At 51.7% G+C, this 12,612-nt stretch overlaps 1 protein-coding gene across 4 annotated transcripts in view; it reads right to left on the reverse strand.

The window, feature by feature from the left end:
• RNF213 (ring finger protein 213) overlaps positions 1-12,612 on the reverse strand; it is a 99,552-nt gene that overhangs the window by 24,535 nt on the left and 62,405 nt on the right. For all 4 annotated transcript variants that reach the window (XM_040640067.1, XM_040640065.1, XM_040640066.1 and 1 more), the window contains 10 exons: positions 11,449-11,640; positions 10,294-10,439; positions 8,982-9,136; positions 6,901-7,119; positions 6,379-6,560; positions 5,612-5,732; positions 2,139-2,239; positions 1,842-2,024; positions 977-1,146; positions 778-877 (listed from right to left, as the gene is read on the reverse strand). In XM_040640067.1, coding sequence (XP_040496001.1) covers positions 778-877; positions 977-1,146; positions 1,842-2,024; positions 2,139-2,239; positions 5,612-5,732; positions 6,379-6,560; positions 6,901-7,119; positions 8,982-9,136; positions 10,294-10,439; positions 11,449-11,640 — 1,569 coding nt within the window. The remainder of the gene's footprint in view (positions 1-777; positions 878-976; positions 1,147-1,841; positions 2,025-2,138; positions 2,240-5,611; positions 5,733-6,378; positions 6,561-6,900; positions 7,120-8,981; positions 9,137-10,293; positions 10,440-11,448; positions 11,641-12,612) is intronic.

Consider the following 12,612-nt stretch of genomic DNA (forward strand, 5'->3'; position numbering starts at 1 on the left):
GAGAGCACAAGCAGGGGCAGAGGCGGAGGGAGAAGCAGACTCCCCGCTGAGCAGGGAGCCCGATGTGGGGCTCGATCCCAGGATCTGGAGATCATGACCTGTCCCAAAGGCAGATGCTCAACTGACTGAGTCACCCAGGCGCCCCTGCTGGAACATTTCTTAGAGCACCTTGATTTTGCCGTCACCTCAAAGAATGCCGTGTCAAGTCAGAGCACAGGCCAAGTGTATAAATTTTCCTCGAAAAGAAGCCTCTGAATAGAGATCAGCTTCCTAAGAATTTTCTAAAGTAGCATAATTTGACAAGACCGTTGAGTGTTGGCACCACAGGGGCCTCTCTGTCCATTCACAGGATCAGAGAAACTGAAACACCGAAATGAGACATAGGTTGGCATGCCGGACCACAAGGGTGAGGGGACATTCCCAGTTACCAGCTCCCGGATCACAGGACGAGGCAGCTGTGTAAGGGGGCTCAGAACTGCCAGGTCCCATCCCCAGGTTCCCACACGCGTCCCAGCACCTCACTCCTCTCCCCGAAATCTTCTTCCTCCTTGCTAACAAGGTACTCGTGGTGACGCTGAACTCATGTGCCTACAGGTGAACACGCCATGCCACAACCAGTACAGATAAAGAAACCAGGTGGTCCCTTCTGGAAACGCTTCCCAAAATCATGAACTACCTAGCGGTTCAGGCAAGGATGCTCGGCAGCAAAGCAGCAGCCATGGAGGGAAGCAAGAGGCAAGGCTTTCTAGAAGCAAACCCCACGCTAGCTGTGCTCACCTGTACTTCAACAGCAGTTTCAGTACCACTGAGCGGATGACAGGGGTCTTATCCACAATGTCATCGAATGGAGACAGAGATTTGGTGTGTTCCCGGTGTCCTTAAACCAGAGGGAGAGAGGTGGCTCATGTTCCCATCAGCCATAAAGAAGTGAGATGAGGAACTGGGTTTTTAGGTCTACAGGAAAAAAGCAACTTACTTTGGGAAGTGTCTCTTAAGAGCTCCTTTTGCACAAAGAGTAAATTTAGCAGAACATCGATCACCTCCTTCTGTGGTGGAGAATTATCTTTGAAGCACACGGTGGAGACCAGGTCTAGGAAGAAACTGTTGCACAGCTGCCGGACGCAGGCGTGTTTCTTGACCGCCTCCCTTGGGAATGGTTGGAATGCACAGTCAACGGGCTTGCAGAGAGAGCTCCAGCATCCCTGCACACACCGTGCTTTGGGATTTGGATGGCATTCTGTGTCTTTCAGTAAAAAGATTCCACTATCTCCTTATGTTGATTGAGCTGGGTGCATACTGCCTGATGGTATGCAGACTTGTCTCTTTCTAGGAGCTCTTTGGTCCTTGGGACCAGCCAGCAATACCCCTCCATCCTAAAGTCTGTGAAGATCCCACACCCTGGGCTGACTGTGCACTCCAATTTCAGGAGGCATCGGAAGGGAGGGGAGCCACTGCCGGAGTGGAGCTGAAGGTCACCGAGCCACAGAGCTTCTGCTGGTTTCCACTGCTGCTCCGAAGAGCGCGGCCAGACAGGAGCTAGCTTTGCCCTCAGTCATTGGAGGCAAACTGCCTGCGTCCTAAGCTCCTTGGGTGTCCTGTGATGGTTTTATCTAATTTATGACTTTCTGCTTTATTTCCTCTAATCGTGTTGTCTCCCAGATCTACGCTTGGGTGTGTCTTGCGGAGGAAATAATTTTGAGACACGAGGCGTTTATGAAGGTGGCAGTCTCTCTTAGGATGGTTCTCTAAAGTGAGGTTCTCTAAGGTTAATATGGTTTATATTTCTGAATACCATACTTGCCCCAAAAAAAGGAAGAAAAAGAAGAAAAAGGGTGATTTACCTGTGCTCTTGGGACACCATCAGAGAGTAGTCTTCTGGCAAGTCTGTTAAACAGAAGGGGCATCTCATCTGCCCTAGGGTGAGGCAGACCTTGATGCAGCTCAAGCAGAACACATGGTCACAGGGCAGGCAGACTGGATCCTGAGCGTCTCCCAGGCAGACGGGACACGGCTGAAGCTCGACCCTAGAATCCAAGCAGAGGCACCAGTTCTGAAGCGGAGACGCTGGCTGTGAGCAGCCGCAGACCCCACACGTGCAGCCGCTCCCTGCCACAGGGATCTCCAGCCGAAGATCTCACCTGGCGAGGGTCTTGCTGGCCTGGGCCTTGCAGTTACGTAGGGTATGCATCACTGTGACGAAAGGCCTGTACGTCTTGATGTCAGAGTCGTCCTGCAGATACTGATGGAGAGAGGAGCAGTGACAAGGAGGCTGATGAGCCACGAGGAAGGGCAAAGGTCAGTCAGGCTAGACCACTTTCCCCAGGGCAACACAGGGCATGCACTGGGCGCCCCCCTCCCCCAGCTGCTGGGCCCTGGGACTGCTAAGTCAGCCTGCAGGGCAAGGCCTTTCTGTTTTCAGCAGTTCCTTTAGCTCTGAATGCTCTTCTAGCATTAGGCTGCACTTGGGGGAGGATGAGATTCAGCACTTCTGATTTTCCTCTCTTCCTCTCTTTTTCTCAGGTTTACCTTCTCCTCCCATTATGAGTTATTTCAAACTTTATTTTTTTATTTCTTTATTTTATTATTAAATTACTTGAGAGAGAGACAGAGAGAAAGCTCAAGAGCACAGGCAGAGGGGAGGTGCAGAGGGAGAGGGGGAAGCAGACTCCCTGCCAAGCAGGGAGCCTATGTGGGGCTCCATCCTGGGACTCCAGGACCACAACCCGAACCAAAGGCTGACACCCGACTGACTGAGCCACCCAAGTGTCCCAAAATGATATGTGTTGTTAATATCTTGCTAAATTTGATTTGTTCATCAGCAGCCTAATTCAGAAGGAAGCAGAGAATTTGAACAGATATCCGTCCAAAGAAGATGTACAAATGGGCCACAGCCCATAGGAAGATGCTGCACATCACTGGTCGTCGGGGAAATGCAAATCAAAGCCACGATGAGATCCCACCTCACACCCACTAGGACAGCCATTACAAACCAAATGAACCAAAAAACAAGTGTTGGCAAGGACGTGGAGACACTGGAACCTTGGTGCATCGCTGGCAGGGGCGCAGTGCTGCAGCCCCTGCGGCAAACAGTTCGGTGGTTCCTCAGAAAGTTAGACATAGAGTCTCCATATGACCCAGCAATCCCACTTCCAGAGAGATCTCCGAAAGAATCAGAAGCAGGGACTCATACACTTGCACACATTACTCCCTGTCCCCAAAAGGTGGCAACAATGTGAATGTCTATCGGTGGATAGACGGATGAAGTGCACGTGGTCCCTCCACGCAGTGGGTGTTATTCAGCCTTAGACAGGAGGGACATCCTGATGCCTGCCACGTGGATGGACCTGGAGTGGCTGTGAAGCCAGCCACTCACAAAAAGACAAATACTGGAGGATTCCACTTGTGTGAGGTCCCTAGAGTCATCACATCACAGAGACAGACAGGAGGACGGTGGGCACCAGGGCCAGGAGGAGGGATGGGGAGTCAGTGTTTCATGGGGACAGAGTTCCAGTTTTTCAAGATGAATGAGTCCTGGAGACACAGTGGAGATGGTTGTACAACAGTGTGAATGTGCCTGACGTCCCCAATCTATGCACCTAAAGGTGGGGAGAATGATATTTTAGGTGATGTGATATTTTACCACAATGAAAAAATGGCAGTAGTCTAGTGGCTGGACTGTGGTTGGTAAGGATAGGGACGTTTCAGACTAGAAAGCCGATGGCCTTATGCTCTGCACACATCTGGTAAGACTGTCCCATGGGACCCCGTGGGAGGCAGAGCACAGGGCAAGAGAATCTACCCACGTACCTACCTACATCTATCTATCTATCCATTCATCCACCCGCCCTTTCTCTCAGAACTGAACAGAATATCCATTTTTTTGCAGCTTTTGCCGAAGTCCTGTGGGAGGCTCTGCCGACTGCTAGCACAGGCTAACTCTAAGCGGCAGCTCTCAAAAGGCAGGCCCAGAAGAAGATACGAGTTGAGACCCCAGGCCTTGCCCGGTTAAGACTTCCTTCCTAGCCAGATGACAGGAGCCAGCCTTGCAGGCAATGCTTCCCCCTTCCGCCTCCTGTTGCGAGTGGCCTCAAGGCTAGCCTTGGAGGGGACAAGGAGAGCACGAGGCCACACACACAAGAGCCTTCAGATGTGAAAATACATGAGAGAAGACCTCTGGCTCTGGTCATTCACATCTGGATCTGACTGGGAAAAAACAAACCAGAAACCCAGTAAGTTCCTGGGGTGACTTTATTGCCCTATACACCTCCCCGTATCCCTAGCCTGCAAAAGCCTACGTGTGTATGCACACCGGCATACAGGGACCTGACAACTTCTCTTTCAGCTCACCGGGCACCTGGCCATAGGAGCCACACTGGACTGGCTGGAAGGAAGGATGAAGCAGCCCCCAGGGCTCCTGGCCAGTGATGGGGCAGGGCTTGGAGAGGGGCTACACGGGGCCTCTGTGTGGGAAGAAGGGTATCATGGGTTCTCGGGCCAACCCCAGGTTGCAGAGCACTTTTTCTAGAGTTCTTTCTCTGTTTTTCTATCAAAAGAACCTCCAGGTTCTACCTGGGCATATGGTCATGCCGCCCAAGGTGCCCGCATTGCCTCTGCACCCAGCTGAGGCCATGACTGCATTTAGGACGGTGAGCCGTACACGACCCGCAGTGGTGTGGACATACTGTGGCTTGTGCTCTCAAAACGGGCCATGCTTCGTGTCCTGTGGCACATGAGGGCAAGAAGAGCCTTCTCAGACCACAAGGCGGAAGCCGTGCAGTGAGGATGACAAAGGGACAACTCAGGGGAGCTGGGCCACCTGTCGGGGGGAGTGGTCTGCTGCCCCGGACTGCTTAGGCTCACATGGTCATATGAGACAAGTAGGCTTATGTTTTGTTTCTGCCACTGATCTTCTGGTCCCCGAGGAGGAGACTGGCTCCTGGTGTCCACGTCAGCCTCCTCGGAGCATGCCCCTGCACGTCAGAGCCTAGCCAGCTAAAGCTACTACGTGTGTTTGTGCGAGGCTTCAGGGGTAACTAAGGCAGAGGCCATCTTTCACTAAGCGGCCATCGTTGCTGAGCATGTGGGCACAGAGATGGCGGCTTTTCCTGCAGAGCACTGTCCTGTGCGTCGCTAACTCTATGAAGCGTGTCAAGCTGCAGAGGCCCTGGGGCTTGCCATTTCCTTGGTCTAACCACAGCCCCCTGCTTAGAAGCCCACAGTCTGGTGGCACTCTTGTGCAAACCTGGCCTCCCCAGGGGGCCAGGCTGCTGGGCTGGACAGGTCTGAGGCCATGGGAGGCCTGGGTGGAGCCCACCCCTCAGCTGTCCCCTGGGTTCCAGGGCATCTTCCCGGCCTCAGCCTGAGTCGCTTCTATTCCTGCTGGGGAACCCTGACTGGCGCTCATGAAAGGTAGACAGACACCCACACACAGCAGACATCGTGGCTGGTGTGATAAAATCACGCTCCTCTGCACTTCCGGGTACGACTCTCAGACAGCTGGAAGGCGATGTACCGCCCCACAGATAAATGTCCGATGATGCCTCGGGGCCCTGCACCCTGGAAGGAGGCACGCGTGCACTGCTGGCTAAGCTGGCCTGGCCCAAGCACTCACCTTGTTTAGCAGGAAGACGTACTCAGTCACCAGCACCTGCAGCTCAGGAATCTGGCTCTCGATCCCCAGGAGCACGTGTTCCACGAAAAGGGCCACAGGGAAAATGCGGTTCCAATGGGTTCTGTAAGAGATGGCAGTCACTCCCTGAGCTTGAACTATAGTGTCTGAGACGCCAGGAGAGGGGGCAGGGTGGGATCAGAGAGAGGGGTGGGGTGAAGGCAGATGGAAGACTCGGAGAGGAGCCCTTTGCTGCGTGCTCCCGACCCCCAGCCACCTCCCAGCCCCCTCTGTGTCCCCACCTCCTCCCTCAAACTTGCAGAGCAGAGGGGACCAGGGTGCCACGTCCTACCCGCAACCTGGGCAGTGTGAGTACTGGCCCCCTCTGGAAGGCCAGCATAGGACTTGCCCGCTAGGAAGCCTAACCTAACTGCTTGTCCCCTTTCCTCTGCCCTGCTGGTCCCTGTTGTCCTGCCTGGGGCCCCTTCCCACTGCTCCCTTTTGCCAGCATTTCTCCAGTGGGACACCGAGGACCTGCTCCCCATTCTGTCCCGCCTGTACCCCCAGCGCTCCCTGAATGCAGTTTCCCTTTCTGCGTCTCCAGCACAGGCACGATGCCTGGCACTGAAGAAGGTTCAGCAGATGTGATGCGATGTGAGTGAGGAGAGGACCCTTTTCCATGGCAAGAGAACCCCATGTGCCCAGAACCCGGTCAGCCACAGGCAAGCACATGGGGAACGGATGAGTGGGGGCCGGCCTGCTGGTCTCACCTAACTTCCCTGATGAGATCTCTGGCCATCCTCCCGCAGCTCTGCAGGTACCCGTCAGAGCCCAGGAGCTCCAGCGGCATGGACAGATTCTTCACCATCTGCAGCCACGCCTGGGGGCTGGGCTGCAGGATGTCCCTCGTCAGCACCTCCGTGCAGGCCACTGCTGCCAGTGCATCCAGAGTCTGGAGAGACAGAGAACAATCCCCTGACAAAGCAGCACCCCACTCCTTGTCGCTGCTCTAAGTGCTAAGTGCAGAGGTCCAGGCCGTGAGCCCCGTGTGTTCTCATGTGCCAGGCTTGGAGCCTCATCTTTTCTCATCCTGGGACATAGGAGGCATGAGTCAGATGTGTTCCTCACATCTCTGCCTTACCTGGGCACACCTGCCCCAGGAAGCGGTCTCCCGTGCAGAACATGACTCCTGGGCTTTCCCAACCCCAGGCGGCCCCAGAAACAACCCCCATCTGCTCCAGGAAGGCCAAGCCCTGACCCTAAGCACAAACTGTCCCCACAAGAGGCCATACCAGCTCATGTCTGTCCAATCGGGCCTTCCACGTGCCTTCTGTTATGTTGTAAAACAGCACTTGTAGAATCTGGGGGCAGATATTCAAGATTCTGGACAAGTTCTGCAGCCGGCCCCTGAAGTGCTGGTGAGCAAGGTGCACCCACGGTAAGGAGACCTCTTCCTGTGGCCGCTGTGCTTGCACTTGATTGACGCAGGACCCTAGAGCCACCCGTAAAACCTGGGGTGAGAAACAAGCTTTTAGTGTACAATTACAAAGAAAAGGTAAGTCTCACAGTAGAAAATGTAAACTGCTCAAAAATGACAAAAGAGAACATTAAAAACCACACACTGTTACCATCCCTGGGTACTTTTTGGTGTCAACCCTTCTAGGCATTTTATATCCATATCCTGTCCCCGTTTTCTCCTCAAATTATAACCCCAGTGTATTCCTGATTTTCCCCCATTTAATATCACATTATGAACATTTCTGTCACTAAATACACTTGAAGAACACCACTGTTAATGTGTGCACCAATTACAATAACCATTCATCAATCAAATGGCTGTAATTTAATTTGCCTGACGTTTTATGATGGACAATTAAATTGTTTCTATTTTTTCATTTTAAGGAACAAAGCTGGAAAGAACATTCCTATGGATAAAATGTGTGCCCACATCTGATAACACTCTCGGGACAAAAACACCAGTTCAGATTTTGTAAGGTTCCCAATCTGTCCCTCCAGGCTTTTCCAGAAGCACACACTCGTTCCCAGCACCATCAGCAACAGAGGAGCATCTGGCGGTGTCTCAAACCAGTGCTGCACACGGGCAGGTAAAGGCAGTATCTAAAAACCACTCACATTCTGTTGACTACCAGTGAGGCTGGCTAGTTTTTCTAGTGTTTCTAGATCTCTGCATAATTATTCTGTTAATTCTTGGTTTATATAACTTTCACCTACTTTTTAAAATTAGGAGACTTTCTGGGGTGCCTGGGTGGCTCAGTTGGTTAAGCAACTGACTCCTGATTTTGGCTCAGGTTGTGATCTCAGGGTCATAAGATCAAACCCTGTGTTGGGCTCTGCACTCAGTGGCAAGTCTGCTCAGGATTCTCTCCCTTTCCCTTGGCCCCTCCCAACCCCCCAGCTCTCCCTCTGGGGACTCCAGGATCATGACCTGAGCCAAAGGTAGACGCTTAACTGACTGAGCCCCAAGGAGACTTTCTAATTAATTTCTTATTAATTCTTAAGGATATTTTATTTCACTTTAATTTTTTAAGTAGGCTGTATGCCAGGCGTGCAGCCCAGCATGGGGCCTGAACTCAGGACCCTGAGATCAAGACCTAAGCTGAGATCAAGAGTCAGACTCTTGGGGCGCCTGGGTGGCGCAGTCGTTAAGTGTCTGCCTTCGGCTCAGGGCGTGATCCCGGTGTTCTGGGATTGAGCTCCACATCAGGCTCCTCCGCTGGGAGCCTGCTTCTTCCTCTCCCACTCCCCCTGCTTGTGTTCCCTCTCTCGCTGGCTCTCTCTCTGTCAAATAAATAAATAAAATCTTAAAAAAAAAAAAACAAAAACAGTCAGACACTTAACCTACTGAGCCACGCAGCCCCCCAATTTTATTTTATATTTTTAAGTAATCTGTACAGCCAACATGGGGCTCGAACTCACAACCCCGAGATCAAGAGTTGCATGCTCCACCGTCAGAACCAGCCGGGTACCCCAAGATTCCTAAGAATATTTTTATTAACCCTTAATCATACTGGTTGTAAATATGTTCTCCTTAATTTTATCACTTTTTTTTTTTATGCACTCAAGTCTGAAATCCTTCGGTCAGCAGAAGCATCCTAAAGTCCACTAAAATTTCAGTTACTGTTGCTGCCTGTAATGGTCAGTTAAATATTCACCTAATTTTCTTCAAAAGAAACTCCCCATTTAAAAAGAAGCTGTTGCAGGGAAATTGGAGGTCTTCCTCGTATTAATGAAAAGCCCGTGGTTTGGGGGTCCCAGGTGGGGGCTGAGGGTCGAGCACACTCCACAGTGGAAGAATGGCTCGCACCCGTCCATGTGACACCAGCGTCACCCCGCCCCAGACCCCAGCACCTACCATTAGTTCTTCCCAAGTGGACGCTCTCATCGTCAAGAGGAGGAAGTCCCTCACGTAGCACAGAAACAGTTCTCGCTGCTGTTCTGCACTGAGCTGAGCAATAAACCTGCCCAAAGGGGTCTGCTGAAAGATTTCCACTAATTTCTTCGACATGCCTGCAGAGGAGAGCAAAGAAGGGTGTGGTGGGAGAACGTGAGGCGTGACTCTTGCCCTGTGTTCAGAACACCTCGCATCTCCTGGGGAAGGGCAGCTCTGCAAACAGTAACAGCACATGAGGCTCTGCTGAATGGCAGCTCTCAGCAAAGGGGAACAAGCTGCAGGATTTAATGGTCCTTTCTAGACATTTTAGATGTTTTTCCAGTGGAGTAACAGAAACAAAAGCAGAGCAGATGTTAGATTTGTCACTAACAGCCCAGCTAGCCCCAAAGGGATAAAACGACCTGAGAGAGACCAGGCTCTATGGCTAGCCACGCTTCAGGAACCCCAGGATCCAAGTGGGTCAGGAAGAGTGGGCTGCTCTTCAGGGGCGGCAGTCACATGCTGCTCAAACCAGAAAGATCTGCCTCTAGTGGATGAGTGCTGGCCCCCAAGTCACAAGCTACCACAGGAAAGCAGGGTCAGTAAGGGTACGGCCTCGAAAAAAGGAAATACCCTTTCCTCAGAATAGAGGCTGCTTCAATTTATTCAGAGAAAGTGGCAGAATGCACACCCAGAGAAGTAAGAGGTCAAGTATTTTGACCTTTTGTTTTTTTTAAAGATTTTATTTATTTATTTGGGAGAAAGAGAGAGAATGAACGGTGGGAAGGCGCGGGGGGGGGGGGGGGGGAGAGACAGAGGGAAACAGAGAAAGAAGCAGACTCCCCACTGAGCAGGGAGCCCGACTTGGGACTTGATCCCAGGACCCTGATATCATGCCTAAGCCGAAGGCAGACGCTTCACCGACTGAGCCCCCCAGGTGCCCCTTGACCTGTTTTTTTCAAAGGCAATACCATAAGTAAATTTTGAAAAGACTATCTCACGTATGAAAGATGACTTCTGCAAAAGCATGCACCATGCCCAGATTTCCTGGGACGCCTATGGCCAAGCTGCCTGGCCTGTGATGGCAGAGCAAGGAGCCTCGTGGCTCAGGACACCGAGCGCTCAGTCTGGCGGAAGCTATTCCACTCTAGTCGCTGACACTGTTGGGAAAGGCTCACTTAGGGACATCTCCTGAGTACTGGTGCTCTAGTTGTCCAGAAGCCTCCAAATGGGAATGACCCACTTACGACGGGGAGTCAGCACACGTCCTGTTTCACCACAGCCCTGAGCTCACCTTCAGCTCCAGTGATGTACTGAGCCTGGACCCCCAGCTCCTCCAGATAGTCTTTGATTCTCCAGCTAAATGGGACTCCACTGGACACGTCCTCGAGAAGGCTCATGTAGTTCTGCACCGTGATGTAGGGCATCTCACTTTTAGATCTGCAGTCAAGGCAAAGGAGGACAAAGGACAGGATCAGTGAGAGTTTGCTCAAGGCAGGAGACACACAGTGATGCCAGTTTCTCCCCAGGCTCAACAACAAGGGTGCCTAAAAGGCTTCAGAGGCAGCCTGCTGGCCCACTTCACAGCTCAGGGCTTCTGTTACAAAGGAATCCAGGACGTCCACAGATCATCTCTGTCTCACAGACAAACAGAAATGAACCAAGGCTGGGAAGAGTCAAGTGGGCAGCCCAACATCGGGGCCAGAACCTGGTCTTGAGGTGCCTGGACCTACCCTCGCCCTCCACCCATGCAAATGGAACATGACTTGTCCAAAGCGGCCCAATCCCTCATGGTCAGCAATGCCTTGTCTTCTAAATAAGTGTTTCCGCTGGAGATCCACAATCCCAGTTACTCATATACTCTTTATTCACTCACACGCCAGAATCGAAGGCCCTGAAATCCAAGAGGAAGCTTTTGGGAGGCCCGCTGAGAGGGAGCTGCTCAAGAGCAGGCCCGGGGCGGGCTGTGTGGGTCGTGCCGTGGAATGAGGGACAGGCAGAGCCACGCAGATCAAACAGCTCTCCGAAGCACAGCCTCGCCAGCACAGACAAAGCTGACGGGGGCAATTCTACTCTGCAAGCAGGGAAATGAGGAAGGCGAATAAAACCAGGATTTCTCAGAACTTTCCAGAACTCTCATTTGTTACTGCAGTGCCATCACCCTCAGGCTGCAAAAGGACGCAGTGTTTAAAATAAACGTAATTCGGGGGCGCCTGGCCGGCTCTGCGGTGGAGCGTGGGGATCTTGATCTCGGTCGTGAGTTCGAGCCCCACGCTGCATGCAGAGAGTACTTAAAAATAAAATCTCAAAAAAGAAAAAAGTAAAATAAATGTGATTCCAAAATTAAAACCTATGCTTCATCAATTACTTGGGAGAGCATATGAAGACTTCTGCTGCATTACGATTTTTTTTTTTCCCTTCCCACAATAAAAAAACCTCTCCTATTTACCTCAGATCGTTGGTCACAAGAGGAATGTTCAGAAGCTTCATGTCTCGGAAAATAAACATCCAAAGATCTCTTGTCCAGGACGGAGAGTCCGGCCTGGTCAGCAGCTCAAGGTTGCTGTCTCTGTCCAGGACAGATACCATGCTCGCCAGGAGAGGGGTCACCACACCCTGGACCCGCTTCCAGAGGGTCTGCCTGCAGCGTGGGGGAGAGGAGATCTCGTTCCAGCTCAGCCAGCACGCATTGCTGAGGGACTCCTGCCTCCTTTCGACATGTGGTTCCTTCTGGGCTGTAACCACGCGTCTGGTCTACCGAGTGCACGCCACGGCTCTGGCAGTACGTGCAAACTGCCGGTGTGTTAAGTACTCGAAGACAGAGACGTGTAGCATTGGAGGCAGGACTGGAACAGACCTTAATTCTACGTGCAATGAATGATCATCGGTTCCCTGAAAAGGCCAAGTAGCATTTGTTGAATTCTGTTATACAGCTAATTTCCCAGAGCAAGTCGTCCAGGCTCTATAAAGAAAAAAGGGACCATGTGCATTTGGGAAAAAAATAAATGTTACTTAAAGGGGAAAAAAAGTTGTGAAGAGAATACAGCACAAGGCAAAATAAATGTGTCCCAGGTCAAGTGGAACAGGAAAGTACCTGTTTCTCTAGAACGCAGCTGCTGCTGACGGCTGCGCGCGCTGGATCTGAGTGTTTATATGTCCACAAGGATATTTCACTGCTTCTATGAGCTACATTGTCCTCCGTTGTCATCACGACGTTTATGCGTAATCGTGAACTCTATGACACAGGGTAGGACAGCTACTACCAGCTAGTTCAGGTCGAGGAGACCAATTGAGGCTCCATTTTGAAAAAAAAAAAGAAAGAAAGATGATTTCCTTCTTAAAGTATGTGGTGTGCAGGGACCTGGAGAGAATTCACAAGCATCTACTGAAGAAACAAAGCATACTAACGATCAAGAGAGCACCTGACTGAAGGAAACGTGCCCACGTTGGGACAGTGTAGAAGGCCCCAGGGTGACAGGTAGAAGCTGGCTGCAGGGCACTCAGGAAGGCATACCTGGACGGGCATGCAGACCCCGGACGTCAAGAACAACCAGGACTATCACGCCTTGGATTTTAATCCCGAGAGGGTAAATGACTTAGGTCCCAAGTATGT

The sequence above is a fragment of the Ursus maritimus genome, unplaced genomic scaffold (genome assembly GCF_017311325.1).
Source record: "Ursus maritimus isolate PB19 unplaced genomic scaffold, ASM1731132v1 scaffold_24, whole genome shotgun sequence".
Classification (NCBI taxonomy): Eukaryota; Metazoa; Chordata; class Mammalia; order Carnivora; family Ursidae; genus Ursus; species Ursus maritimus.